The sequence below is a fragment of the Heterodontus francisci genome, chromosome 14, assembly GCF_036365525.1.
Source record: "Heterodontus francisci isolate sHetFra1 chromosome 14, sHetFra1.hap1, whole genome shotgun sequence".
Lineage (NCBI taxonomy): Eukaryota > Metazoa > Chordata > Chondrichthyes > Heterodontiformes > Heterodontidae > Heterodontus > Heterodontus francisci.
Genome location: NC_090384.1, coordinates 46,869,195 through 46,895,377, shown reverse-complemented (window position 1 = coordinate 46,895,377; position 26,183 = coordinate 46,869,195). Strand labels below are relative to the sequence as shown.

Genomic DNA, 26,183 nt, shown 5'->3' with positions numbered 1-26,183 from the left:
TACTAAGATCTTAAAGGGATATCACTCTTAAAGGCAATCATGCAACAAAAATGTCTACAGAAAGTTTCCCAGAATTGGCACATATGAGATTAAATAGGATATTAAAAGCAACACGCTTTGTTTATCCTAAAATTTCTGCAATACTTATACTACTAAATCTATTGATTCAATCTTTAAACCCTATGAATTTTATTCTGGTCTTGCAGGATCTGTGACACAGCGAGGCAGTGCGTTTGTCAATGAAGCATTCCAGCAGGCACTTGATCTTGTCAATGCTGCCTATAAAAGATCTAGAGACAGGTAAGATTAAAAAATGTTAAGGAAGGGACAAATTGGAATTTTTTTTAAATTGGGAAACCTGTTGATGGGGCAAGGCCCATTGTACAGAACACTACAAAGGTAGTAGGGCATAGGCAACAAGTTGAGATAAATCTAAGTGCACTAATTAGGTGACACTGAGCTTGAATTTAATTGTGGAAGAAAGGGAAAACTGGGGAGATGAGGAGATGTAGTTTGAGGTCCTGAGAAAACGTTAGTTGGTGTAGGAGTCTTGAGTTCAGCATAGTGAGGATGCAGGAGGAGGAACAATGTGACGGATGGAATATTTGGAGCTTATGAGGAACCAGGCAGAAGCTACACCATAAAACTATAAATAGGCCAGCACTAAATTGGCAATTTCATTCAGAAATGTCACAAAAATGCCAGTGTAAGAAAGGAAAATGTCACCGTGGTGCAACAGACACAATTGTGCAATATTTGAAGTTTCAGCATGTTATTGACGAATTACAAAATGTTTCTTGACTCATTTAGTAGTCATTTTGTCTCTGGTACAGAAAGTTGTGGGTGCTAAGGCCATAGAATATCACTACATTATCTAGCTGATACTTTAACAAAAGCTTGCATTTATTTTTAATGCTTTAAATTAGTAAAAATGTCCCACAGCACTTAATGTTCAGTGCAGAACTGAGAGAGTTCTGCATTGTTAGAGGTGCCAGTCTCTGAATGAGACACTTAGCAGAGGCCATCTACCTGTTAATGCAAGGAGTTATCCTGGCTAATAGACTTCACTTCGCCAATAACAGATTAACTGGTCTGTTAGCTGCTGAGTTTGTCTACATAACAACAATAACTGCACATCAAAGTTAATTATCATAACAAGTGATTCGGGATGCTTGAGAAATGTGACAGAAGTGCAAGTCATTTTCCTGTGCTGTACCTTAATTGAGAACGTTTGATGGGGGAGTGTAATGATAGGAAGTTTGCTTTGTACCTATCTCATCCTGTTGCTGAACTGGAAGGGCTCAATAGGATCTAATGAGGCCTGTGTGTTGTTACCAAAAGCATCCTGGTTTACTGAATTCTTAACAGTAGAAAATAAAATAAGAACATAAGAGAAAAGGGTAATGCTGGCCACTTGCAACACAGTACACAGCCTATCAACAGGAAATGTTTCACTGCTACCATCTGATATTTTAAAACATTAAAATTATTTTATTATTACAATTATTATAATAAACAGAATAATTTGCTTGCTGATCTCTTAGATCACACAAAACACTGCCTTAGTACAACAAAGAAAATGTGAAACATTCCTTGAGGAATTTTCCAGGTATTCATCGTGCTTTCCATTAAGATTTACCCACTGTTGCTTAAGATGATGCCTCCAACTAATCTCCGGCAGGCTGGAAAATGGCATCAGAAAATGAGGAAAGCCTCCCAGGTGGAATTGTATCCTCTAGAGGCCAAATGTAGCAACTGCAGCACACCACTGAACAGACATTCATGAGTTGGCAACATGGGAGTTTTGCCATTTTCTTCTCTGCAACTAGCTCAGTAGAATCCCCGCAAATAAGAGGGTGTCCATTTGACAGGAGTAAAACTGGTCTATTTATGCCTATGTTCTACAGCTTCCAGTGGGAAGGCAGGGGGAGGGTTCTGGTGAAAGATTTACACTGCCAAGCGTAAACCATCTGCTGCTCTAAGATGTGCTCTTTGATTCCCAGGAGTAAAGCAGTGCTGGCCGAAGGCTCCATTAGTGCCAATGACCTGCTCAGCTTCTTCAAACATCCTGTAGCTGAGACTCGGACGGCAGTGAGAGCAGCTGAGCTGATGGAAACTACCATAGAACTCATTCGGCAGATGGTTTACACGCAGGAGAAAATGTTCAGGAATGCAACGGGTAAACAACAACAACTTATATTTAGGCAACCACCTTTAATGTAAAAGTGTCCCAGGGCATTTTATTAAATAGTAATAAATCCCAAGAGCAGAAGAGGGGATGGGAAGGGTAATGGAATCTGTGCAGTTTGTGGCACATTCTGATAACAATGTTCTCGGCCTCCTTGTTGTGACTCAAAAACGTGTGCTAATGTTAGAACCTTGGATGAGGGAAAAAAAACTACAATCAGACCTAGATGCAATGGGGGAATGGGCCCACATCTAGCAGATGGCATTTAATATCTATAGTATTATATGATAAATGTAGTGTTATGCACGTGGCTGAGCTAATGCCAAGCACATGTATACCATACAGGGTTCTGAACTAAAGTCTCTTGAGCAGCAAAGAGATCGAGGAATTATTGTGCATGTGATCCTAAAGGTACACAGTCAGCGCTATGAGGATGTAGCAAAAGCAAATAGAATATTAGAATATATTGCTTGAAAAATCCAATACAAAATTTTAAAAAACACTTTAGGTGCCTTGTATAAGACCTTGGTTAGGCCTCTATTTAGAATAGTCATCTCACATGGTGGGAGATAGAGAACCCCTGGAAAAGGTTCTCAGGACAACCACTAGATTGCTATCTAGTTTAGAGGCCCTTAATGACATGATAGGTTGAGACAACTTAGTCTTCTTACTCTAGAAAAACATAGACTTCGAGGTGAGTTGATTGAGGATTTTAAAATAATAAAAGGATTAGATTTGATCTATGTGGATAGACTATGAGTTACCGAGATCAAGGAGAATCAAAGGACATGCATATGAATTATGTAAACATAGAACTAGGTTAGATATCAGGAGGCTTTTCTTTTCAGAGGGTTATTACCTTTGGAACAAGTTGCCAGCTTGTGAAGTGAATGCTGATTCATGGTAAACGTTCAATAAGGAGCTGAATGAGTTCCTGTGTAAGCCTTCTCTGATTTGCTCGTGGTCAGCAGCCCTGGTGATCTTTATGGCTCCCTCTTCCATGGTGGTGAGGATGTGTAGAAAGGGATCCCCTCCTCCTGTCTGGCCCCGTTCACAGGCATTGTGAGATTATTTCCCCTACAAGGACAAAAGAAAGAGAGATAACGCACTGCTGTCCTCTATGGCCAATGCCAATGGCTCATTGGCATAAGAAGCTGAATGTATCAGTACTGGCAGGTACTCAGTAGCACTATGGCTCTGAACCTTGCTAAGGGGTCAGTAACTACCCTGGGCATACACAACTCCCATGGTCAGGAGCGGCATGCACACTGAGGCTCTTCAGCTGGAGTGTCTGCTCAAGGTTGAATACCCAGAGGCTTATCCTGATGGTCTGGCATTGCACCATTGCACTCATCTTGCCAGAGAGAATAACCTGTTACGACCAGGTGAGAAAGTGGTCTAGGGTTCCCTTTCAACCTTCACTGGTCTTACCGTAACAGGATTTAATTTTAAACACACCGTGCTTTTCACTCCCCCTTGGTGAATCCTTGTTCACCGCTTTCCAATTATAAGGCAAAGAAAGCACCACAAACAGGCTTTCTTAGGTTTAAAAGAAGAAAGATTGAAATTTATTAAACTTAAATTTAAACTCTAATTCGGTTGACGCCTATGGATACATGACACACCCACACTAGCATGCAAATGCAATACACACATGCAAATAGAGACAGAAAAGAGAAGAAAAAGTAAAATGAAAAGTTTGAGGCAATATCTGAAGAGCTTTTGTTACGGTTCTTTAAGCTCACTGTAGAGTCTTTGATTGTAGGTAGTTGTTGCTTTATGTTGTGGCCCAGTATTCGTCCTAAATCTTGTTCGCTGCAGGAGACATTTCTCTCTTGGGGTTCATGTGTCTTCAGTGGATTCAGAGGTTTGTGAGAAAGAGATGGGAGCAGACAGGAGAGATCTTCTCAGTCCAGGAGAAAACAGACACTCTCCGTTCAAACTATTTCTCACTGATTCAGAAAAAAACCGTTGCCAAGCAGGTTAGTCATGTGACTAACTGGTCTGACCACGTTTTGGAATGTATCACCTTCGCAGTCCCAGGAATGCTCCTCTTACACACAATACCTGGTGATAAAGGTCCATTGTGGGTTGAATATGTTAGGGAATGATCATTTGTCCTTCCAAGCACCGTCTGTTAATATGCAAATGTCTTTTCCAACCACAGCTGATCTGTTTAACAAGTCCTTTCTTCACTCCAGTAACAGTTTAAAATCAATGTTCATGACAAAATTAATGTGCCTCATTCTTGGCAGGTGGGGGCCTAGCATGACAAACCTCATTAAACCACTTCCTGCACTGGACTCAGTTCCTTCGGACCATATGCCGTGTGCTCACCGCCTCCACTACCTTGATCCAGGCCTGCTTGATCTGAGAGGGTGGCCTTTTCCTGCCACCCTCCAGAACAAGGACCTCCCTCCTCTCCCTCTCACTGCCTCAAGGAAGACCTCCAGCTCAGCATCTGCAAAGCGAAGGGCAGCCCAGCCCAGGTTCCAGCCCTCTGCCTTTCCTGCTCCATGTGTAATGCAGCAAGTAAATCTCTACAATGGCAGCCGCATTAATGGTAGGTTTAAGTAAAGCCCATTCTCTTTCAGTTCCGCCACCATTCCCACCCCCACAGCCACTAATTGGCCATCCAACACGCCCTCCAGCCAATTAGCAGTCCGCCACTGTGAAAATCGAGGTCTGTGACTGCTTCTCCAGTGGGGCAGGATTGGGACCCAGAAACTGTCCCAACCTCTGTTTCCCAACACAGGAAGGAAAATCAGGCTCATGATTTCACTTATAACCCTCAACCCCAATTTTAACCAGACATTGATTCAGCTGTCTTTGTACAGCGTGAAGCTTTAGCTGCTGTAGTTGGGAATCTGTTCCACATGTTCACTGTTGTAGGGAGAGCGATCAGTCCAATTCAAAGGCCTGTTTGAAACTTGTTATTCTTTGACTCCTGACTTGTAGCTTAATGCAGATGCAAATTAAATATTGTAATGTCTCAATGGTTAACTAATGTGGTGCTAAGACACATGGGCTAAAGCGTTGCAGCTTCAACCCCCTTTCTATGCGGAGTTACCTGATCTAAACTGGGGCAGCAGCTGAGGTGCAACATTTGGATCTACATGCCCCTAAAATGGGGAAAAAACAGTTAGCATTCCAACTCCTGAACCACTACTAGAAAATGTAGGTGTGGATATCAGATGAAGGCAGGAATGGGGTTCGGCTCTGATGCCATGAATGGTGGGAAAGCCTCCCAAAACTCCCCATCTAGATCCACACATGAAGTACGATCATTTGGGTGAGGGAACAGATTTTCAATATGAATCAGCGTCTTCAGGGGAAATGAGGGGGAAAACTAAAACACAAAGAAACCTGAAATATCCTGCTGTTAGCCTGACTGAAATCAGACCTTACAGCCTCTGATTGAGATGGTTTCTGTTCCTCACAGATCTGCTCAGTACACTCGATCTTCAGGCACTGGCTGAGGCGACAGGTTGCACCACTCAGTTGAGGTCGGTAACATGCTCCAGTTCCTGTCTACTGAACAAATATCGAACCGTAACTGGTATCTGCAATAACAGGTACTGCACCAACAGAAAGAACAATTATGTCAGTGGTGTTGTCAGATCTATTTGTTTCCAGGACAGTCCCTTGGTTGTTTGGCACTTGGCAGCTTTTTAAGTTGATGAACTCAGGTGAAAGTTAAGGTGATGGCACAGGACAGCAATAGGGTTGAAAAGAGGATGACAGATGAAGAAGTTGTGATGAGGTGACACCAAGCTTAGATTCTAAAAGCCTGTAAGGAGCTGAGGAGTCTCAGTTTTGAGGGTGAAGGCTATTGATTGGGGAATGCAGTAGAAAGCAGTTCCCTGCATGGACTCCCTGCCTGGTTTATTTTAAGGAAACCCATTAGTAATCTTGATTCCAAAGCAGCACTTCAGGTAAATGTTGTCTGTTGCCTGCAGCACACAACTAAGGGAGCAATGTATTGTCGGAAGTTTCGCCTTTCGGGTGGGATGTTAAACTGCGGCTCTCTGTCGACATTAAAAAAAAACTCCCATAGACGCTTTTCCAAGAAGAGTGAGAAGTTCGCCTAGTGTCCTGGACAACATTCATCCCTTAACCAGTGCTACCAAAGCAGATTCATTGGTTATCCTTCTCACTGTCGTTTGCCGCACCTCTATGTGTACAAATTGACTGCCATTTTTGCCTAAAACAACTTGAGAAGTAATTCATCAGCTATGAAGCACTTTGGGACATCTTGATAACATAAAAGTCATTTTAGGAATGCAAGATCTTTCTTTCTTACTTTCTTCACTGTGACCATGCGATTAAAGGAATTGGCAGGGCTTTTGAAAGACCCCAAAGGTGGCAAGATATCAAGAGGCCACGGGATAGAAAATGCACTGAGTGAATTCTTCTTTTCTGTCTTCATGAAGGAGATCATGGGAACATCTGCCCAGTACAGAAGATGAATTTCCAGAGAAGGAGGATGAAGCAAAGTGCCCGCATTATTTAAACAAGGAACAACTTTTGAGTGGATAGCTCTTAGCAGACCAGGAATAGCCTCTGCATCCGTGGCTGCAGATCCTCTGAGAAGCTCTCTAGTAGTACAGTTTCCTGAAAACTGACCACTTTCTTCACCACATTGGTCTGTTCACTGATTTTCTGGTGCATGTTCACTGCCAGTGGAGCATTGCAGAATCTGGGCTGTGGTATGGAGGTCTGGTCTGCTATTTGCTAGAGTATAACTTACTGACCTTACCGGTTGCTTAGATGCCATTAATGTCATAGTATAGCTTCCACCAAAGCTGAGATTTCACAATATCTCTTGTAATGTGGTGGTTAACAAGTGTAAGTATGTCCCCATTAATAGATGTGTTACCATTCATCTTGCAGATGAAGCTTGTTCCCAGGGATTGTTTGCAGACAGCATTACCATTTTCTCTAACCCCGCTTACATTTTTCAGATATCTGCTCACCACAAATGAATGACAATTCATTGTATTTTCTTTTGCTTTAGACAGCATTCCTGGTGGGGAGCAGCTAATGTCCCATATGTTCGATGGCTACCTCCGGAATACGATGATGGGTTCTCACTTCCAAAAGGATGGGTCGAAAGCAAAGAATATAATGGGTACCCCTTACCACTGGTATGTAGTGGGTCACGCTGAGGCGAGCTGAGTGTATAAAAGTGATCGTGCTGTAACAGGAATGAGAAAGCTTTCTCGACTTAACGATTGTATTGGTTGTTTCCAGGCCAGGACAGTGTCGACTGCAATCCTGTACACCTGCAACGAGAACATTTCTCTCGACAGCAGATACGCCCACATTTTGGTGGAATGGGGGCAGTGGATTGACCATGATATGGACCTGACACCACAAAGTGCCAGTTCCTTTTCCTTTATCGACAGCAGTGACTGTTCATCATCATGTCACAACAGAGGTCCGTGCTTCCCAATACAGGCAAGTATCTGTCCTGCATCACACAGTTTTTTTTTGCTTCCCAGATGCCTTGAATAACTTTTGATCACTAGTGTACTTTTGGTGTGATATTTCAACTCTTGCCCATTATCTGATTAAATCTGTATGTTTTGCAGATCCCTGATGATGACCCGCGTGCCTGTGAAAGTGAGAATTGCATGCCGTTCTTCCGCTCAGCTCCAGCATGTGGGAGTGGTGAGTCTGGAATCTTCACAGGAGAGCTCCATCCCAGGGAACAAATGAACAGCATCACTTCCTTTGTGGATGCCAGCATGGTTTACGGGAGCACAGAGTCCCTGGCACAGAAACTGAGAAATCTTACCAACGATCTTGGGTATCTGGCTATTAACCAGGAGTACTCTGACAATGGCCTGGCCTATCTACCCTTCATGAGCAAGAAGTTTCACAACCCCTGCGAACTGACCAGAGACCAATCCCTCAGCACAAACAAGTCCGACATTGCGTGTTTTCTGGCAGGTAAATCCACAACCGGGCATGAATACCACAAATTTATCACAGTAATGTGAAAGGAAAAGAGACTAAAAGTAGAGATAGACCACTATATGTGGAAGATATTTAATAATACACAGCAGTGTTTTGCAACATAGAGAACCCAAGTCTCCATCATTGATAATACAAATGATTCAAGATTGATTTATGAAAGAAAATAGAGTTTTATTTGGCAAAAATTCAAGATATGAATGTGTACAGAGCAGAGTAGTAAAGTTTCTTGTAACAATAAAATGTTGTGTCTGCAGAAATGCCTTTTTGTGATTCTTTTCTCTATTTCTGTCCTTGATTCCTGACAGATCCCCTTGTTCCTTGTCAAGTTTCTTCCAAAATTGTTTCTTTCTACCACCTTGTGGCAATCTTTTTAAAAGGTCCTTAAAAAGATAGCTCAAAGGAGCCACTCTTTGCCCTTCTTTATTCTGTAACTACACTTTCTCCTGAAAACTATATAACATTCCTTCTTTGATTTATGCCATCCTCCTGATTCTTTTAGGTCTTTTTGTCCCTTGTTCTTTCAGTCCAGGGATTCAAAGGTATCTCCTCCCTAAATGATATTGTCTTTTCCTGTGTTTCTAGAACTGCCAAGTATAACATGTAAGAAGTGACAGTTCTTCATTGTGAATACATTGCTGACTTGGTGTCTTCACTCTGCAAATATATTTAAATGCATGCTGTGTCATTGCTGTTGATTGTGAATGTATCTCTTAACATTTGGCAAATGTTGGCAATTCTTTTGGCTAATTTTCATACCCAAAGTTGCAGCTTCACTTTTTCTTTCCTTCCTTTAACTCTTACCGCTTAACACTACCATTGCATCAAGTTGGTGTCCTGACTGTAGAGACCAGTTTGATGGAGATCCCACCTAAATCTTTAGGTGAAGACTTTGATAAATAACTATAGGACTAAATTGCTGCCATAATGTTATCTCCTGCTCACAGTAGTTCTGATCATGCTCTTCTTGACTGCAATATATGCTGGTAATTATGATTTTACCCTTTACCTCCCATTGTTTTTAACATTCACTTCTAGTTCATAGGCCTCAACCTCAACTATTTCCAGTGTCCCCCGGATGATCGCCAGATTTCTACACTGCAGGGCATCCCTTGCTCATGGTACTGAGACCCTTTCACTGGTGATAGTTTCCCACAGAATATTTATTTCATCTGATATTATCCTTACATCCCCCCGCTCGGTTTACTTCACTGTTGTTGTCCCAAGATATCTTACATTCTGCCCACTAACAACGGACTCAAAAATCCCATTCTGTCATTATTTACCTGCACATTTTATTTAATAATTGAATAGTTCCACCTTTAATGTTTCTCCATTTAAACCAGCAGCATGTAAGTCATTCAGTCCAGTGAACAAGACATTAACCCCTACACTGAACTCCTGTAATGGCTCAGTTGATCAAAGCAATGTGTAAAACTGAGTCTTAAAGGTCAGAACACTCTAACCCAATTCCCAGTCTGTGCTGGGTTATCTGATCATAATTGAGGTGTCAGTTGGGGTGCAACAATTGGCCAACACTTACTGTCTATGCTTACAAGTTAAGAAGGGCCAGTTAAATGAGGTATCAGAGTGCTCCCATTGAACCACACCCCAGCAAAGTAACAATGTCTTCGCGAAACAGGAAGAAAAGATTAACATACAAAGTATGGGGAGGGTGCAGAAATAGCAGCTAACAATACGACCCCATTATATGAGGCAAGACTCAGAGGCAATGGAAGAGACCAGCACTTTAATCAGGTCAGGCCAGAACAGACTGGAGTTGGAATCAACTCTTTGTAAATTAGGCAACTTTAACTAATATCCCACAGTGAGAAATTAGCTTCCCTGCTTGAGATAACTGCACAGAGTTCGTCAAGTATCTTTGAGCCCGTAGGTTGAAAATAAGGCCCACAGAATTTATAACTATAAATAATGAAATTATTTCACAGTCTTTGAAAATTTGGTGTGAATATCAGTGTTGGAGAATTGAACACAGTCCATTTGAGATGCTGACTGGCAGCACCAGATCAGGAACAACTAGGGTCAATAAAATATTTCAGTAACCTTTAAGGCCAGTTTCTGCATCAAGCCAATGACAAATTCTGCAGCAACAGAATCGACATTCTACAGCAAGACTGCCCAGTTTCTGTAATACTTGAGAATTTGAACACCATGAGATTTTTTTGTCTTCTTTTGCTATACAGGAGATTCCCGAGCAAATGAACATTTAGGGATGCAGGTACTACACACTATCTTCTTACGAGAGCACAATCGAATAGCATCAGAACTGCATGAGCTGAACCCACACTGGAGTGGAGAGACCCTGTACCAGGAAGCACGTAAAATCATAGGAGCCTACCACCAGGTAAAGAAGAGGATTGCTATTGGCGAAATAGGGATCCCTTTACAGTTCAAGAGATTTCTTCACCCCTTTATTCAGATCTTTATAGACCATGTACCAATTCCATTCGAGATTGTGGATATGTGACCTTCTTCAGTGCTTGCATCTAAGCTGCTTTTTAAGCCAGGCATTAAGAGGTGCCTCAGTGAAGACTCTCCTCCAATGACAAATACAATACATTTGTAGGTAATGATCATGACATGACTGCATTGCAAATTTGCTTTCCAACTGACTAGCCACAGTTTCTGTGCTAATGGATGGGGTTACATGATACATCATTTTCTAAAAATTGTATAAAGCTACCTGATACAAAATAGCAATTACATTTACATGATGCCTGTCATGATATTCTGTACCAGAAGCATAATTGCCAATAATTCATGGTTTTGTGATGGGCAGGTCATGTGCACCACAAAAGTGGCTCCTTTCAGTAAGCCCTGAGTGGGGTTTCTGGCACAAGTCCGATGAAACCATGACATGGGAGCAACTCCTAGGATTTTTTTTTATTCGTTTCATGGGATGTGGGCAGTGCTGGCAAGGCTGACATTTGTTGCCCATCCCTAATTGCCCTTGAAAAGGTGGTGGTGAGCTGCCTTCTTGAACTGTTGCAGTCCATCTGGCTATTGTTCCTTAAACGAAGATTTTTACAGAGAATTTTCATCTGGAAAATCATAATGGAGTGGATTTCATCATAGTTAACCGAGAAACATTCAAAACTAAGAAGCCATACAGGTGATGATTATGACATACCATAAAAAAGCAAAAGAGATTCCAGAAACATTTTTTCTTCTAGGTACAGCTTTATAAGGGGCTATGAATTCTTCTTCAAATCTTTGCACAAACTTGCTCTCCTATGACATGTGGCAAAGTGCTTTACTCAAAACCTGTCACAAGTTTTTAAAATATATTTTTGATTATTCATCTATAAGACACAAGTCAGGAGTGTGATGGAATACTCTCCACTTGCCTGGATGGGTGCAGCTTCAACAACACAAGAAGCTCGACACCATCCAGGACAAAGCAGCGCACTTGATCGGCACCCTATTCATCACTTTAAACATTCACTCCCTCCACCACTGGTGCACAGTGGCAGCAGTATGTACCATTTACAAGATGCACTGCAGCAACTCAACAAGGCTGCTTCGACAGCACCTTCCAAACCTGAGACCTCTACCACCTAGAAGGACAAGGGCAGTGGGCGTATGGGAACATCACCACCTGCAAGTTCCCCTCCAAGTCATACACCGGCCTGAATTAGAAATATATTGCCGTTCCTTCAATGTCACTGGGTCAAAATCCTGGAACTCCCTCCCTAACAGCACTGCGGGAGTACCTTTACTACACGGACTGTAGTGGATTAAGAACGTGGCTCATCACTAACTTCTGAAGGGCAGTTTAGGGATGGCCAAGAAATACTGGCCTTGCCAGCAACATCCACATCCCATGAATGAAAAGAAAAGTAGGAGTAAACACTACAAATGGGTATATGCAGCAACAGAATAAAACTAATATACCTGTTAAACAGATTCCAGTGCGCCCCTGTCCTGATTTGTAAAGCCTACCACTCCTTTACTGTTAAGAACCATGTTGTTAATTGTCAAAATTCCCCAGACTTCCTAGCTGTTGGCACGAATATAAAAGTTGAGCTTGTGTGGAAGTTGCATTACAGATACTGCAGATAAAAGATGATTGTATTGATGCCTTTTTCCTGCAACGAAGGAAGGACTTAAGAAAACAGTGCATAGAATCATAGAAAATTTAAGGCACAGAAAGAGGCCACTTGGTCTATCGTGTCTGTGCCAACCAAAAAACAATCCACCTATTCTAAACCTACCTTCCAGTATTTGGTCCGTAGCCCTGCAGATTACGGCATTTGAGGTGCATATCCAGACTCCTTTTGAATGAGTTGAGGGTCTCTGCCTCAACTACCCTTTCAGGCAGTGAGTTCCAGACCATCGCCACCCTCTGGGTGAAAAAGTATTTCCTCATCTCCCCTTTAATCTTTCTACCAATCACTTTAAATCTATTCCCCCTAGTCACTGACCTCCCTGCTAAGGTAAATAGGCCCTTCACCTCCACTCTATCCAGGCCCCTCAAAATTTTGTACATTTCAATCAGATCTCCCCTTAGCCTTCTCTGTTCCAAGGAGAACAACTCCAATCCTATCCAATCTTTCCCCATAGCTGCATTTTTCCAGTCCTGCCAAACTCTTTTTTTTTATTTTCTAACCTTTGTTTCCTCTGTCTTCCAGACTCATCCATTTATTTTCTGCCTTCCATTTTCATTTCTGTACATCCACTCTACAATTATTTCACTCAACCGTGACCACATATAGCTTGTAAAACAAGCATAGTAATAGGAACTGGAGCATAAATGCAACTGATTTTCTTATGTAGCATTGACGTGGCTATTGAAGTGGTTAGTTTCTATTAAGTCTCATCAGAGTCCGCCGTTGGCAAATTAAGTAGACCTCACTCTAAACACAGCCATCTACAAATTCATGACATGTATTCAACCTTTGAAGAAATTCAGAGTAATAACAGGCAGCACTGGGGAGGAGTGTTTTTCAGACCTTCAAGAATCTCTAATGTTAGCTGTTAATACACTGTTCCATGCCAGACTCAAGTGTAATATACTTTCATATCCACACTGCACCAAGGGATCCCATTGATTTTTTCATTCTGCAATGTACACCACCAATTATTTTGCATACAATTTATAGCTTATGTTAAAATGAATCTACATCTCATAGAGATATCCTTTAAAATCTGCTCAACACAGTTTCTCATCCAAAGTATGTGGTAAAAGTACAATAAAAAACAAAAAAAAAGCATCGAAAATGTGTTATTTTTCAGATCGCTTGGATAGCTTCCACTATTTTTTGTCCCAGTTTTTGCACTGGAGGGAGTGCAGAAGAGATTACAAGGATGTTGCCATGACTGGAAAATTTTAGCTGTGAGGAAAGATTGGATAGGCTGGGGTTGTTTTCCTTGGAACAGAGGAGACTGAGGGATGACTGAATTGAGGTGTATAACATTATGTGACAGAGTAAACAGGGATGACCTATTTACCTTGGCAGAGGGGTCAAAAACCAGAGGCATAGATTTAAAGTAATTGGTAGAAGGATTAGAGGGGGGAATGAGGGAAAAAAATTTCACCCAGAAGGTGATAAGGACCTGGAACTCATTGCCTGAAAGAGTGGTAAAGGCAGAAATTCTCACCTCATTTAAAAAGTACTTGGATGTCTACTTGGAGAGCCGTGACCTGCAGGGCTATGGACCTTGTGCGGAAGATGGGATTAGGCCGGGGACCTCTTCGTCGACTGGCACGGACACGATGGGCTGACACCTCCTGTGTCGTAAATTTTCGACGATTTCTGCGGTCCTTGCCAGAAATCATTGGCTTGTGCTGTAGCTTGGTTCCACAACTGTCCATTGCCTTCTGCTAATTTGTGTAATTGTTATTCCCCCGTGTTCTGAGCTTTCTAAGGAGATTAATTTAATTTGAGAGATTAATTGTGATCAGTTGAATTTTCTAATTTAATTAGCTCAGGGATCAAAAGAATGGGTCTCACCCAAGATGCACAATTGGGCTAAATTTCAACAGAACAAAAGAATGAGAAATTTATGTGGAAAACTGGAAGTACAGAAAAAAAATAGGGAAATGGAGGCAAGGAAAAGAATCACAGTCCAGGGTAATTGCACTTCTTTAGAACAGTTTGATTAGCAGATGGGTTCTTGTGATGAGCTTCCCCCTTTAAGCATATCTTCTTTAACTGCCAATACTGTGAGAAAACATATGTCAAAGTTCTGAAACGATATGCTCCACAACACTATGACAACCAATATACTAAAATGTACTTTAGGAATTTCAGGGTCAAGCTTGGGAATGGACAGAAAATTGGCTCAAGGGTAGAAACCAATAGGTACTAGTTAGAGGAGTCATGTGAGGTACGGGGAAATATTGGATGGGGTGGTCCAGGGCTCAATGTTGGGATCACCGCTGTTTCTAATTTACATCAATTACTTGAAGCAGATTTTCAATGTAAAGATTTGGAGACAATACCATATTAAGAAAGGTTGTGAAATCAAAGGTGACAGCCTATATCTGAAAGAATAACATAAGTGAAATATATGAGTGGGCCAAACAATGGCAGATGAAACGTAATGCAAGTAAATGTAATATACTGCATATAGGAAGGAAAAATACAAAATGCATACTCTATATATGAGCCAGGATTTAATACCACAGAAATAGATGGCAATGGTGGGGGGGATGGTGCAGGGAGCTGTAAAATTGCGTGGGATGGCGTCAGCTTGGCCCCCCGACGTCATCATGCTGAACCTGACTTTTACGACGGCAGATGGGAAGCCGCGTGGGAATGCCGCTTGCGTTTTTGAAAGTAGCAATTGACAGGCATTTAATGAGGCAATTGACTGCAATTTAACGGGCCCCTCCAGATTTAACCATTGCTTTGGGGTAGAAGCCCCCTTGATGAGATGGTGCTCCTGGCAGGGGACTCACTAGAGAGGGGCTGGAGAGGTAATGGGTGGGCAAGGTGTGCAAGTCAGATTGGCAGTGCCAAATGCTATGGGCAGAGTTAATTCTGGAGGAGGGTCCTCCAGTGAGGAGGGGAACCAGAGGTGGGAGAAGTACTGGCACATAGACTGGTACAGCAGAAACCTACTGGTCACCTACAGGGGCAGCCTCCTGATGGGGAAGAGGCAGAAGGCAGCTAAGAGGAGAGCCATCCCGCCTGCCAGCCGTTAATTAGCAGGCCGGCACAAGATTCCAATTGCAGCAGGAGTTGGAGAGGGAGGGCCTGTGCCACCCCCTTCTGGTTCTGCCTTCCCTTTCTCACAGCATCTGATGGCCAATGTCTCAGCTTCCATTGCAGCACAAGGCATAAACCACCCAACATCTGAGTTCTGCAGTGGAAGCTCTGATTGAGGTCATGCAATCTTAGCTTGCTGCCATGCCATGCAGATTAAGACTGTTGCCATCATGTCTGCGGATTCCAGTGCTCAAAAGGGTTTGCAGGGTCTCACAGCAGTTCAGCAATCTGTGCTCTAGCAGATACTAGGATTGCTGTGGCCCCACCACCAGGGAGTGTCAGTGGCTCACGAGCCAGCTGTCATCTCTCAGGATGACAGTATTCCTGCTCCCACCATTGCCCCCCTACCAGTGTCCTTGCTGTTGCCTGTCAGCCAAGGAGCCCATGCCAAATTGGTGCAATCTGAAGCCAGGCCTTCTAAGCTCAGAGTTGCTCGAGGTCATTCTGCAAGGCCATCTGCAGTCTCCCCTACTGAAAATCAGCAGCCTTCCACCAGCTATGCTGCAGCTACTGGGGTGGCACTGTGTAGGAGCACTAGGCCAGTCGAAGGCATCTGCAAGAAAGGCACGAAGGGACTGCATAAGGGTGAATATTTAAGTTTTGTATAAAATATTGGATGTTTTGTTGGATAAAGTTGACTTAGAATTTTTCTTTGCGGTAGCTTTTATTTCAACATTGTGGCCAAGAGGACACTGTGTGGTCCAGATCACAGGTGAGGTAATGTGTGTGACTGTTGTATAATGAGAATATGGGGTTGTATTTGTGGAAACCAAAGTCGAATAGGGCTGTCACTGACAGGCCTTCCTCCTCCTCCTCCTCCTCCTCCTCCCAAGGTGCTCACCGAATCTCTGATGCCAAGGGCTGTGCCCTCATGACAGCCAGGTTGTAGAGGATGCAGCAGACTACCATGAATTGGGAGACCCATTCCAGCAAGTGGGCTGCTCCAGAGCAGCCAAGGCAGCAAAGCCATTGCTTCAGTGCCTGAATTGTCTGCTCAATGATGTTTCTTGTGGCAGCATGACTCTCATTCTGTGTGTGCTGGCCATGTGTGTTGGGTTGCGGAGCGGATTCATGAGTCATTTGTAGAGTGGATAGCCCTGCCCCATCAACCACCTTCTGGCTTGACATGGTGGCTGCAAGAATGATGGAACTGGCGCAGGATGAATGCATCATGACTTCAGCCAGGATAGTGAACATTCAACAGCATGATGTACTGAGTGTGGTTACATACCAACTGCACAGTGAGTGGTAACCTTTACAGTTGCGGGTCATCTCAGCATCAAAATGTGGTGCCCGCATAGCCACGCACGTGTAGTCGATGGCATTCTGCACCATGGGGAAGCCCAGTATCCTATGTGCATGCTCTGCCTACTCAAAGTATATACAAGGAAGTCTCCTCTCCTGGCATAAAGAGCCTCTATCACCTCTGATGCAGCAATAGATGACAAACTGGGAGATGTTAGCTATATCACCCACACCTGCTCCAGCCTGGAACGATTCCAGTGTGAAGAAATTCAGGGTCATGACCACTGGCATAGCTGTCCTCACCCTGCTCTGAGGCTGCAGGTCTGGTTCCAAGAGATGGCAGGAGTTGTGTGAGCACTTCCTTTGTGAATCATGATACTGTATGTGGCTTAGGTGGAGATAGAAATGTTCCAGGAAAGCCCTAGGTGGATAAGGCCTCCCGCTGAGAGCCCTTCTCTCCCTCCTCCTCCCTCAGCGAGCAGCATATCCTCTTATTTGCTACCTCTGCACCATCTCCCTGTCATGCTGCAACCCAATGGGCACTGCTACTATGTACGCAGAGTGAGAGTAAATGTTGTGCCTAGAGCCCTTGCAGTCACAACCAACGCCTTATGTACATGATGCACCACTACCTGCCGACGTCACCAACTGTAACCAACTGCTCAAAACGCCCAGCAATTCCACAAACTCAAACAGAGCCAGTAGAAAGTAGCAGCAACTAACCTGAAAGTTGTTGATGATGCCTTTAAATAGCGCAAATGAGAGAGTTTTTCCTGCCGCTGAACACATGTTCCACTGTGCATTAGCTGGAGCGGTGAGTTCAAAAATAGAGGCACTGGCATCAGCATTACATTGACATTACATTGGTGCATGCTCCTAATGCCCATGTTAACACCCTCACCAAGATGGCGTTTGGCATGGGCCATGCTGGAAAGCAGCATGAGTATCATGGATGCCATTTTGTTACCAAAACAGCACCCATAATACCAAACCATGGGTGCTACGGAGCTGAAATTTGAAGCTAATGAGTTAAAGTAGGAAGCACTGCGATGAGTCTTGACTTCAACAAAGTGAGGAGGCAGGGAGGTGGAAAAGTGTGTAGAATATCATATTTAGATAAGATAAAAGCTGTATATTATGACAAATGAAAAATAATTTTAACACTGAATCCAGACTGCAGACTAGGCTAATTCACAGCATCGGAACCATTCTCAACAAATGTAACTCAGGTTTGTTCATCAGGCATCACATTGCACATTATTGAGCAATTTAAATCATACAAGTTCTGTGCTACAGAAGCCACACAAGATTACACTCAGTGTTACCCCACCAGCCCATACTGAGGGATCATATCCATTGAACTTCAGGCTATCAAAAGCAGGAGCACCATCTCTGGTTGAAGCAGAAAGGACCCAGTTTGAAGCAAAATCTGGAATTATAATTTGTTTCTCCCAAAAGTCCATCATGTAGTTTGTCAATCCAGCTATAAAGATAGTTTTCACCCTGTCCCGCTGGGCTTTATTTCCAAAAGTCCAAAGCCACCGTGAAAGAAGAATACGATGTTAGGAAGTAAAATTCCATTGCTCTTTGAGCCATCTCAGTGGTAAAAGCAAAAGATTTCACTGGCTTCCCGTATTAATCAATGGCCAGAAATATCCTCCAACTTATCTTTAAATTGGCTACACAAATCTGAGCACAAGTCTACTTTAACTCCCCACTGAAACAGCCTTAGATTTAGTCTTTATTCATTCCTATCCTTTAATTCAGGTTAAAATATGCACATGTATATTCCTCATTTTCAAAAGCATGACATTGAATACCTATTTGATAGGCCCATTACAGCTGCAAACAGAAATTCAAGTCCAGATTAGTGCCACTCAGACCTTTGGAGTCAATGGAGATGAAAGTCAGTGTCGAGGGAGAGCTGGGGCAATGCCAACAAACGTCGAAGACTTTGCCAATAGAAATCTACACCAATGCAAATTTGGATCTAGGCCACTGCAAACTGAACAGCAAATCAATGCAAACACAGATTTAAGTTAATGCAAGCAGAGATGGAAGTTTGTGCCAAAGGTTTGTCTAGATCAGAATCAATGTAGACCTAAATCAATTACTCTATAAATCAATGCTAGCATATCAAGATCAGCAAGAACAGAGATCTAGGGCAGTGCAAATAAATGTGGAGAAACAAAGATCTAAGTGTGCAAGCAGAGATCCAGATCATTATTAATGGGGATGTAGATTAGTGCCAGGAAAGACTGACGCCAACTAAAATTCAGGTCTAGAATAATTCTGTCGAGAAGCCATTTTGCTTTAAGCATATATATAGTTTTGTGCTAGTAAATGGTTTGAGGAGATGAGACTGGAATTTCCCTTCCTCTCCACACAGATTATAAACTGGAAGGACTATGTACCTAAAATCCTTGGGCCAGATGCCACAAACCATCACCTGCCTCCCTACAGGGGTTATGATGAAACAATTGACCCCCGGATTTCTAATGTATTTGCCACAGCAGCGTTTCGTTTTGCTCACGTTACCATCCACCCGATAGTGTTCCGACTGGATGAGAATTACAGAGAGAACCCTGCCTACCCCAGCATCTCTCTGCACAAGTCATTCTTCTCTCCCTGGAGAATTATAGAAGAAGGTAAGAAGAGTGCTGGTTATTTCAAGATATGCAGCATAACAACAAATTCAGCTAGCACTGGGCCACTACACTGAGAGTAAAATGCATTATTAGTTTTACAATGTACCCCTCCTCCTCCTGCTATTTGGTTCCATAGATGCTGTCTGCTTTGTAGCTCTTTAGTCAACCTACCATGTTTCATCTGTAAATCTGAACAGTAAATGTCAGTAGGCCAGGTGCAACCCTCTCCCCAGCCAGCATTCAAACTTATACTTTCTAACAGGATTCACTAGATGGAAATCAGCAGGGGGATGATTGCCTGATATTTTCCCCCTCCGTGGCCCCAAGTTGAAGCCAACTTTAATACCTATTTCGACTGAGATCTGCCTGTTCAGAATAGGACAGAGATTGAACCTGGGGTTTTCCTGGTCTGAATCAGGTGCTGTGTAAAATGGGAGGCCACCCAGTCGTAAAAATGAAAATTCACCCTTCTGTTTCAGCATCAGCACACATTCTTCCATACTCTAATCTAGGGTTTTGTGTTACACTGCAGGAGGAATTGACCCTATCATCCGAGGAGTTATATTAAACTCTGCCAAGCTTCAAACGCAAACACAGATGATGCCAGAAGAGCTGACAGAAAAGTTGTTTAAGCCTAAGGAATCCTTAGCATTGGATCTGGCAGCACTGAACCTCCAGCGAGGGAGGGATCATGGGCTACCAAGTGAGTATTGGCACACTGAACAGGGTTTACAGAGGGCAGGAACAACCTATCACTCTTCAATGACATTGCAAAGTCACAATGTTTATCTGGTATTCCAGTTTATTTTGGTTTATTGTTTAGGTGCTGGGCTGTGGGATCCTACATGTCCAAAATTGATATCATGTGCCGTTGTAAATATGGGGAATAAAGGCATGGGTTGGAAATTCAAGCTTCTGGCTGCACCAGTTTTTAAGTTGATGTGTATCTATAACTGAGGTCAATGTGTAGATAATGCTACTATATTTATTTCTCTCCCCGCCTGTGTTTTTATCCCATTGCCTCTTCTTTCCTGAGAATGATGCCTTGTGCTAGGGTAAGGTTCCATGGGAACCAGAAGCCCTCTGGCACTTTGCTATAGTAACCAACCTCCATGGGCCTTGGGAAAGTAAAGCAGGAGGAAGCATGATGAAGCCTGATCCTGTTCTAACTCGGCACACACATACATGTACTTTCTAGCAGTTGCTGGATAGCAATCACAATAGAAACTCAAACAGATTTTTATCCCTTGTCTAGCTCAGGGACAGTGGGCCAACTGTAGCATCTCACTACAGTTCCAGTTGGGATGGGTTAATTTAATATGGAACAGGGATCAACTCAGATCTGAATACCAAACACCTTGGTAGAAACTGTTGTGGCAAAGGACCAAATAATTTCAAAAGTCTCCATTATTTGAAAAATATATGCACACATGCTAAGTCTGCCTTTTACAGATACAGTCAATGGAGACAGTCAGTGCTTTATATTCAGTGCCTGCTGATCCACAATTGCACATTAAAATCAGCAGGGATTCAACCTTCTCAAGCTCCACTGAGGTTCCCCAGTGAGTGGCCACAGCTCAGTTGTAATGCAAATATAATGCAGTGTCATGGGACTCCCGTGTTTTAAATGAAGGCTTGAGATTTGGTATGGTCCTGAGATGTTATGCTACGATTATAAAAACTGATCCCCGGAAGTAGAGACATTTCCTTCAACATTCATAGACCAGAAAAGCTCTGTCAACAATAAAACACCATTTATATAGTACTTATAAATAGAAAATACATCCCAAAGTATAATCAGAAATAAATTGACACTGAGTCAAAGAAGATAATATTAGGACAGGTATCAAAAGCTTGGCCAAATAGGTGATTTTTCAGGAGGCACAGCCAACAATGGTGGGAGAAGAGAGGTGGAGATGTAGAAAAATCCAGTCAGGTGAAAAGATTGCTCGGTGGAAGCTTGATTAGGGAACTCTGGCGTTAAATGGATAAGTCTCTCACTGGCACTTAACTATGTTGCTGTGCCCACAATGCACAACACAATGCGTCATGGGTTGGGGCATTGGAAAATTATGATCACATTTTTATCACTGAACCTGCAAAAATTGCAGCACTCTGTAAGAACCCCATGCTCAGTGATTCACCCCTTACTGTCCCTTATGGTTCCAACTTGATAATGCTGCTTTGCCCTGTGCCTCACATCCTACTGCACACTTTGGACAAAATTTTTTATTATTTTCATCCTCCTATAGGGCAACAGCCCACACTGGAGTGATTTAAATTAGGGGTTCACTGTGTGGGAATTTCAGGTGGAGGCCTACATCCCATCAACCAATAGTTTCAGTTTCTTGTAATGGTTGGGAAAATGATCCTCACGTAACACATTGGTTGGGATTGCAAACCTCAACAGAACCTGAAGTCTGGGGCGGCGACAGTGGACCTGAAAGGAGTCGGGACCCGAGCAGACCTATAAAAGAAAGAGCAGGGCTCGAGGCCCTTCACTAACCTGAAGTCCAGGGACGGCGGCAGCAGTGGACTCTCTGACTGTTGCTGGATTTGGATTTTTGGATTTTTGTTTAGATTTAGTGAGTAAAAAACAGTGACGTCACTGAAATTCTGTGCACTGATTGGTCGGTGGGTGGCAGCTGTTATTGCCTGGGGATAACTGAGATTGATTGAAGTTAAAAAAAAAGGTTCCTTTCAAATTAAAGCCCTAGGATAGCTACCTGTAAATTTTTAGTATTTACTGGCTATACTAATGCTGTTTGCATGGAGTGAGGCTGTAAGTTAAGTGTGGATATTTTCATTGGCTGGGGGCGGTGGAAGGTGCTCTTTGGGCTTTTTCTTTCTCAGCCTCAAAGGTACAGGGGATAAAAGTTAATTGTAAATAGCTGGTAAGTTGTTCCACTAGCAAGTTTTTTTTTTCATTGTAAAAGTAAGTAATGGCAGGGCAGCTTGAAGTATTTTCACAGACAGCAAACCAGAAAGTAAAAAGCACTGAAGCTCTTCACTTTTAATTTTAAAATTTCACAGATAGCGAAATAAATGATTTGGCCATATGCATGGGATTAAGGTAGAAGCTAAAATGTCATAAACAAATATTTAAAAAACTTATTTTAAAAATGTGGAATTTCTTATTACAATGGAGAAATTTGACATTCAACAAATATAAAATTACTCTTTTTCAGCAGTAATTATGAACTGAGTACACCATTAAAACTGCAGTTACACCTCATTCAACAAGGTGTAAATTTTTCAAGGGTTTTTACAGCAAGAATAACAGCTTAAGAGTGGAGGTTCTCATCAATGCATAGATTTCCAATTGATTTCAATCTGGGGGGTGCCTCAAAAGAACACCCTCTGGAGAAGCATAGGATCACTTCTGCATTTCTTCATTTAACTGTGCATGTGCAGACTCCAGAAATTGCTGTCAGTTTCAGAGAAGTAATAACAGTGAACACTGACAGTTTCACCATCATTACTGCTGAAAACTATCGGCAGATAGGTGGTTGAAGAAAAAGGGAATAAAGGGATATGGGAACAGGGTGGACACATGGGATTCAGACCATTTCCCACATGGGGAATAAACAGCAACAGAGACTGGTTGAATCAAATAACTTATTCTAGTTTTCTAAGTTCTATGTAATTTTCTAGCAACCAGTTACAATAACAAATAGCTAGGGTGTGATACATAGAGAATAATGCATAATCGAAACTGTTTACAAGGTAGGAACTCAGGGTGTGTTTTTTTTCATTCATTCCTGGGATGTGAGCATCACTGGCAAGCCCAGCATATTTCCCATCCCTAATTGCCCTTGAGAAGGTGATGGTGAGCCATCTTCTTGAACTGCTGTAGTCCATCTGGTGTAGGTACACCCACTGTGCTATTAGGGAGGGAGTTCTCAGATTTTGACCTAGTGACAGTGAAGGAACAGCAATATAGTTCCAAGTCAGGATGGCATGTGACCTGAGGGGAACCTGCATGTGGTGTTGTTCCCATGCATCTGCTGCCCTTGTCCTTCTAGGTGGTAGTGGTCGCCTGTTTGAAAGGTGCTGTCAAAGGAACCTTGGTGAGTTGCTATTGTGCATCTTGTAGATGGTGCACACTGCTTCCACTGTATCAAGCAGGATACTTTGTCTTGGATGGTGTCAAGTTTCTTGAGTGTTGTTGGAGCTGCACTCATCCCAGCAAGTGGAGAGTGTTCCATCACACTCCTGACTTGTACTTTGTAGATGGTGGACAGGCTTTGGGGAGTCAGGAGGTGAATTAATGGCCACAGAATTCCCAGCTTCTGACCTGCTCTTGTAGCCATAGTATTTATCTGGCTGGTCCAGTTAAGTTTCTAGTCAATGGTAAGCCCCCAATAAGTATATTGATGGTGGGGATTTAGTGATGGTAATGCAATTGAATGTCAAAGGGTAATGGTTAAATTCTCTCTTGTTGGAACGTGTATGTTACTGGTTGAGATTTAGATTTAGATTTAGAGATACAGCCCTTCAGCCCACCCATTTATACTAATCCTACACTAATCCCATATTCCTACCACATCCTCACCTGTCCCTATAGTCCCCTACCACCTACCTATACTAGGGGCAATTTATAATGGCCAATTTACCTATCTACCTGCAAGTCCTTTGGTGGTGGGAGGAAACCGGAGCACCCGGAGGAAACCCACGCAGACACAGGGAGAACTTGCAAACTCCACACAGGCAGTACCCAGAATTGAACCCGGGTCCCCAGAGCTGTGAGGCTGCGGTGCTAACCACTGCGCCACTGTGTCGCCCATGAGATTTATTAAATAGTTCTATTTTAGTCAGGTTCTTCCTCTTGCTGTTGGAAAGCTGGGATAGCCCTGCCTCCTTACACCATTCTTTGCTGCTATTAACTACAGAGCAAGGAAAAAACCAGCAGTGGCTCACTTAACATTCAATGAATGAAGGTGTACATCAGCAATCTCCAAGGATAATTGGTGAAGAGGGTGTGAAATGGATATCCTGAGAATAGGTTGTCTACTCTTCCTTCAAGCAAGGGACTTGCCTGGGGTAGAAAAATATCTTGCAATGGGTGAAACAGTGATAATGCCAAAGCCTAATAATGTATATGTTGTTGTGTGTCTTACAATCCCTGTAGACCCAACCTCAAGCCTGGGAGATCAATTTACAGGACGGCAGAATATCCTCCCTCCTCCCTTCTCCCTCACCACTGTATTGCACAGGCTAGCCTAACTCTCACTATTAGCTGTATTAAGATGCATTGTTACATTGTGACTAGATTCCCCTCCCCCACAACCAGTATGGATGAAATGGCAATGGAGCAGGAAATAAAAAGAAAGACTTGCATTTATGGAGCACGTTTCATGACCTCAGGATGTGCCAATGCACTTTACAGCCAATGAAGTACTTTTTTGAAGTGTTGTCACTGTTGTAATGTAGGAAATACGACTGGCAATTTGCACACATCAAGCTCCCACAAACAGCACATGACCAGATCGTCCGTTTTTTTGTGATATAGATTGAGGGATAATTATTGGCAGGAAATCAGGGATAATTCCCTTGTTCTTTTTTGAAATAGTGTCATGGGATCTTTTACTTTCAACTGAAAGGACAGATAGGCCCTCAGTTTAACATCTCATCTAAAAGATAAACATAGAGACTTGGAGAGCAGTTAGGGAGCTATCAGGTATTCTGGGTTCCCTTCGTGGAATCTATAATACATAAGCTCAACTTTCCAAAACTCAAACTGTCAGCCATAAGAAGGATACCAAGATGGACTTGATAATAGACATAAGTCCTATTGGAAACTCACCCGTTGCCCAGTGCATGGTAGCACTTTAACCATGTAGAACCACCATATACTTCACAGTGCAACTAACAATCAAATAGCCATACCCCCATGCATGCACCATCCCAATACATATAGCTAGGTACCAATATATTCTTCAATTAGTGCCATACAATTTTATACGACCTCACAAATTATAGGTATCTACAGTGATTTCTAAAGCGATGCATATGACTCCAATTTTTTTTCAAAGAACAGTTTGAATATCCTTTCCTTTCTGTGTAGATTACAGTGCCTGGAGACGGTTCTGTGGACTGCAGGAAGCCAGGAATGTCTCTGAATTAATACAAATATTTAACAGCACGTACTTGGCCAAAAAGCTCCTGTCAGTGTACAAGACACCCGACAACATAGACGTATGGATTGGCGCAATAGCAGAGCCATTACTACCCAAAGCTCGGGTCGGGGAGCTCCTGGCCTGCCTTCTCGGAAAACAATTCCAGGTTCTGAGGGATGGAGACAGGTATGTGTGGAAATTTCCAACCCTTGACCATGACAGTCTACATCTATATGCAGCTAGTTTGGTTTTGAGGGGTCAGAGACTCCATTTTAGATTCCTGTGCAAAAATTGTTATGCATTTTGTGCTCATTAATTTTTTTTGGCCCCCGAAGAGTCCAAACCAAGCTATGCATTTAGCGCTTCTGGTACTTGATCCAGAGTGCACACCTGTCCCAATAGTGTCACACCACATTTCCCTAAATCTAAATAACTAGCATATACCTACTATGTTAGGACATGAAGTTATGGATGAAACGGCAAAATTTATAGTTGACACGGTGTTATGACCGACCAATCCAGTCAAAGCCCCCAATCAAAATATACGATTCTGATTATGGTGGGACCAACACACTGTTAATTCAATCCCATCCCTCCACTGATCGCCTAACATATCATTTTAAACTTTCCAAATTAAAGACCCAGCCAAATTGTACCATCTATTAACCCCCGAATGAGGCTAACCAAACCAGGTGTCTTTCATTTAGCAAATTAACTGTTTAATCAGAAAAACTAGCTTCTTAAACACTATGAAGATATAAAAGAAAAT

At 42.6% G+C, this 26,183-nt stretch overlaps 1 protein-coding gene across 1 annotated transcript in view; it reads left to right on the top strand.

Moving 5' to 3' along the window:
• Positions 1-26,183, top strand: part of LOC137377295 (myeloperoxidase-like) — a 167,879-nt gene that overhangs the window by 124,844 nt on the left and 16,852 nt on the right. Inside the window, exons 3-12 of the mRNA XM_068046856.1 lie at positions 207-300; positions 2,004-2,179; positions 5,631-5,763; positions 7,206-7,335; positions 7,442-7,648; positions 7,783-8,143; positions 10,372-10,532; positions 19,037-19,295; positions 19,828-19,998; positions 25,363-25,600. Coding sequence (XP_067902957.1) covers positions 207-300; positions 2,004-2,179; positions 5,631-5,763; positions 7,206-7,335; positions 7,442-7,648; positions 7,783-8,143; positions 10,372-10,532; positions 19,037-19,295; positions 19,828-19,998; positions 25,363-25,600 — 1,930 coding nt within the window. The remainder of the gene's footprint in view (positions 1-206; positions 301-2,003; positions 2,180-5,630; positions 5,764-7,205; positions 7,336-7,441; positions 7,649-7,782; positions 8,144-10,371; positions 10,533-19,036; positions 19,296-19,827; positions 19,999-25,362; positions 25,601-26,183) is intronic.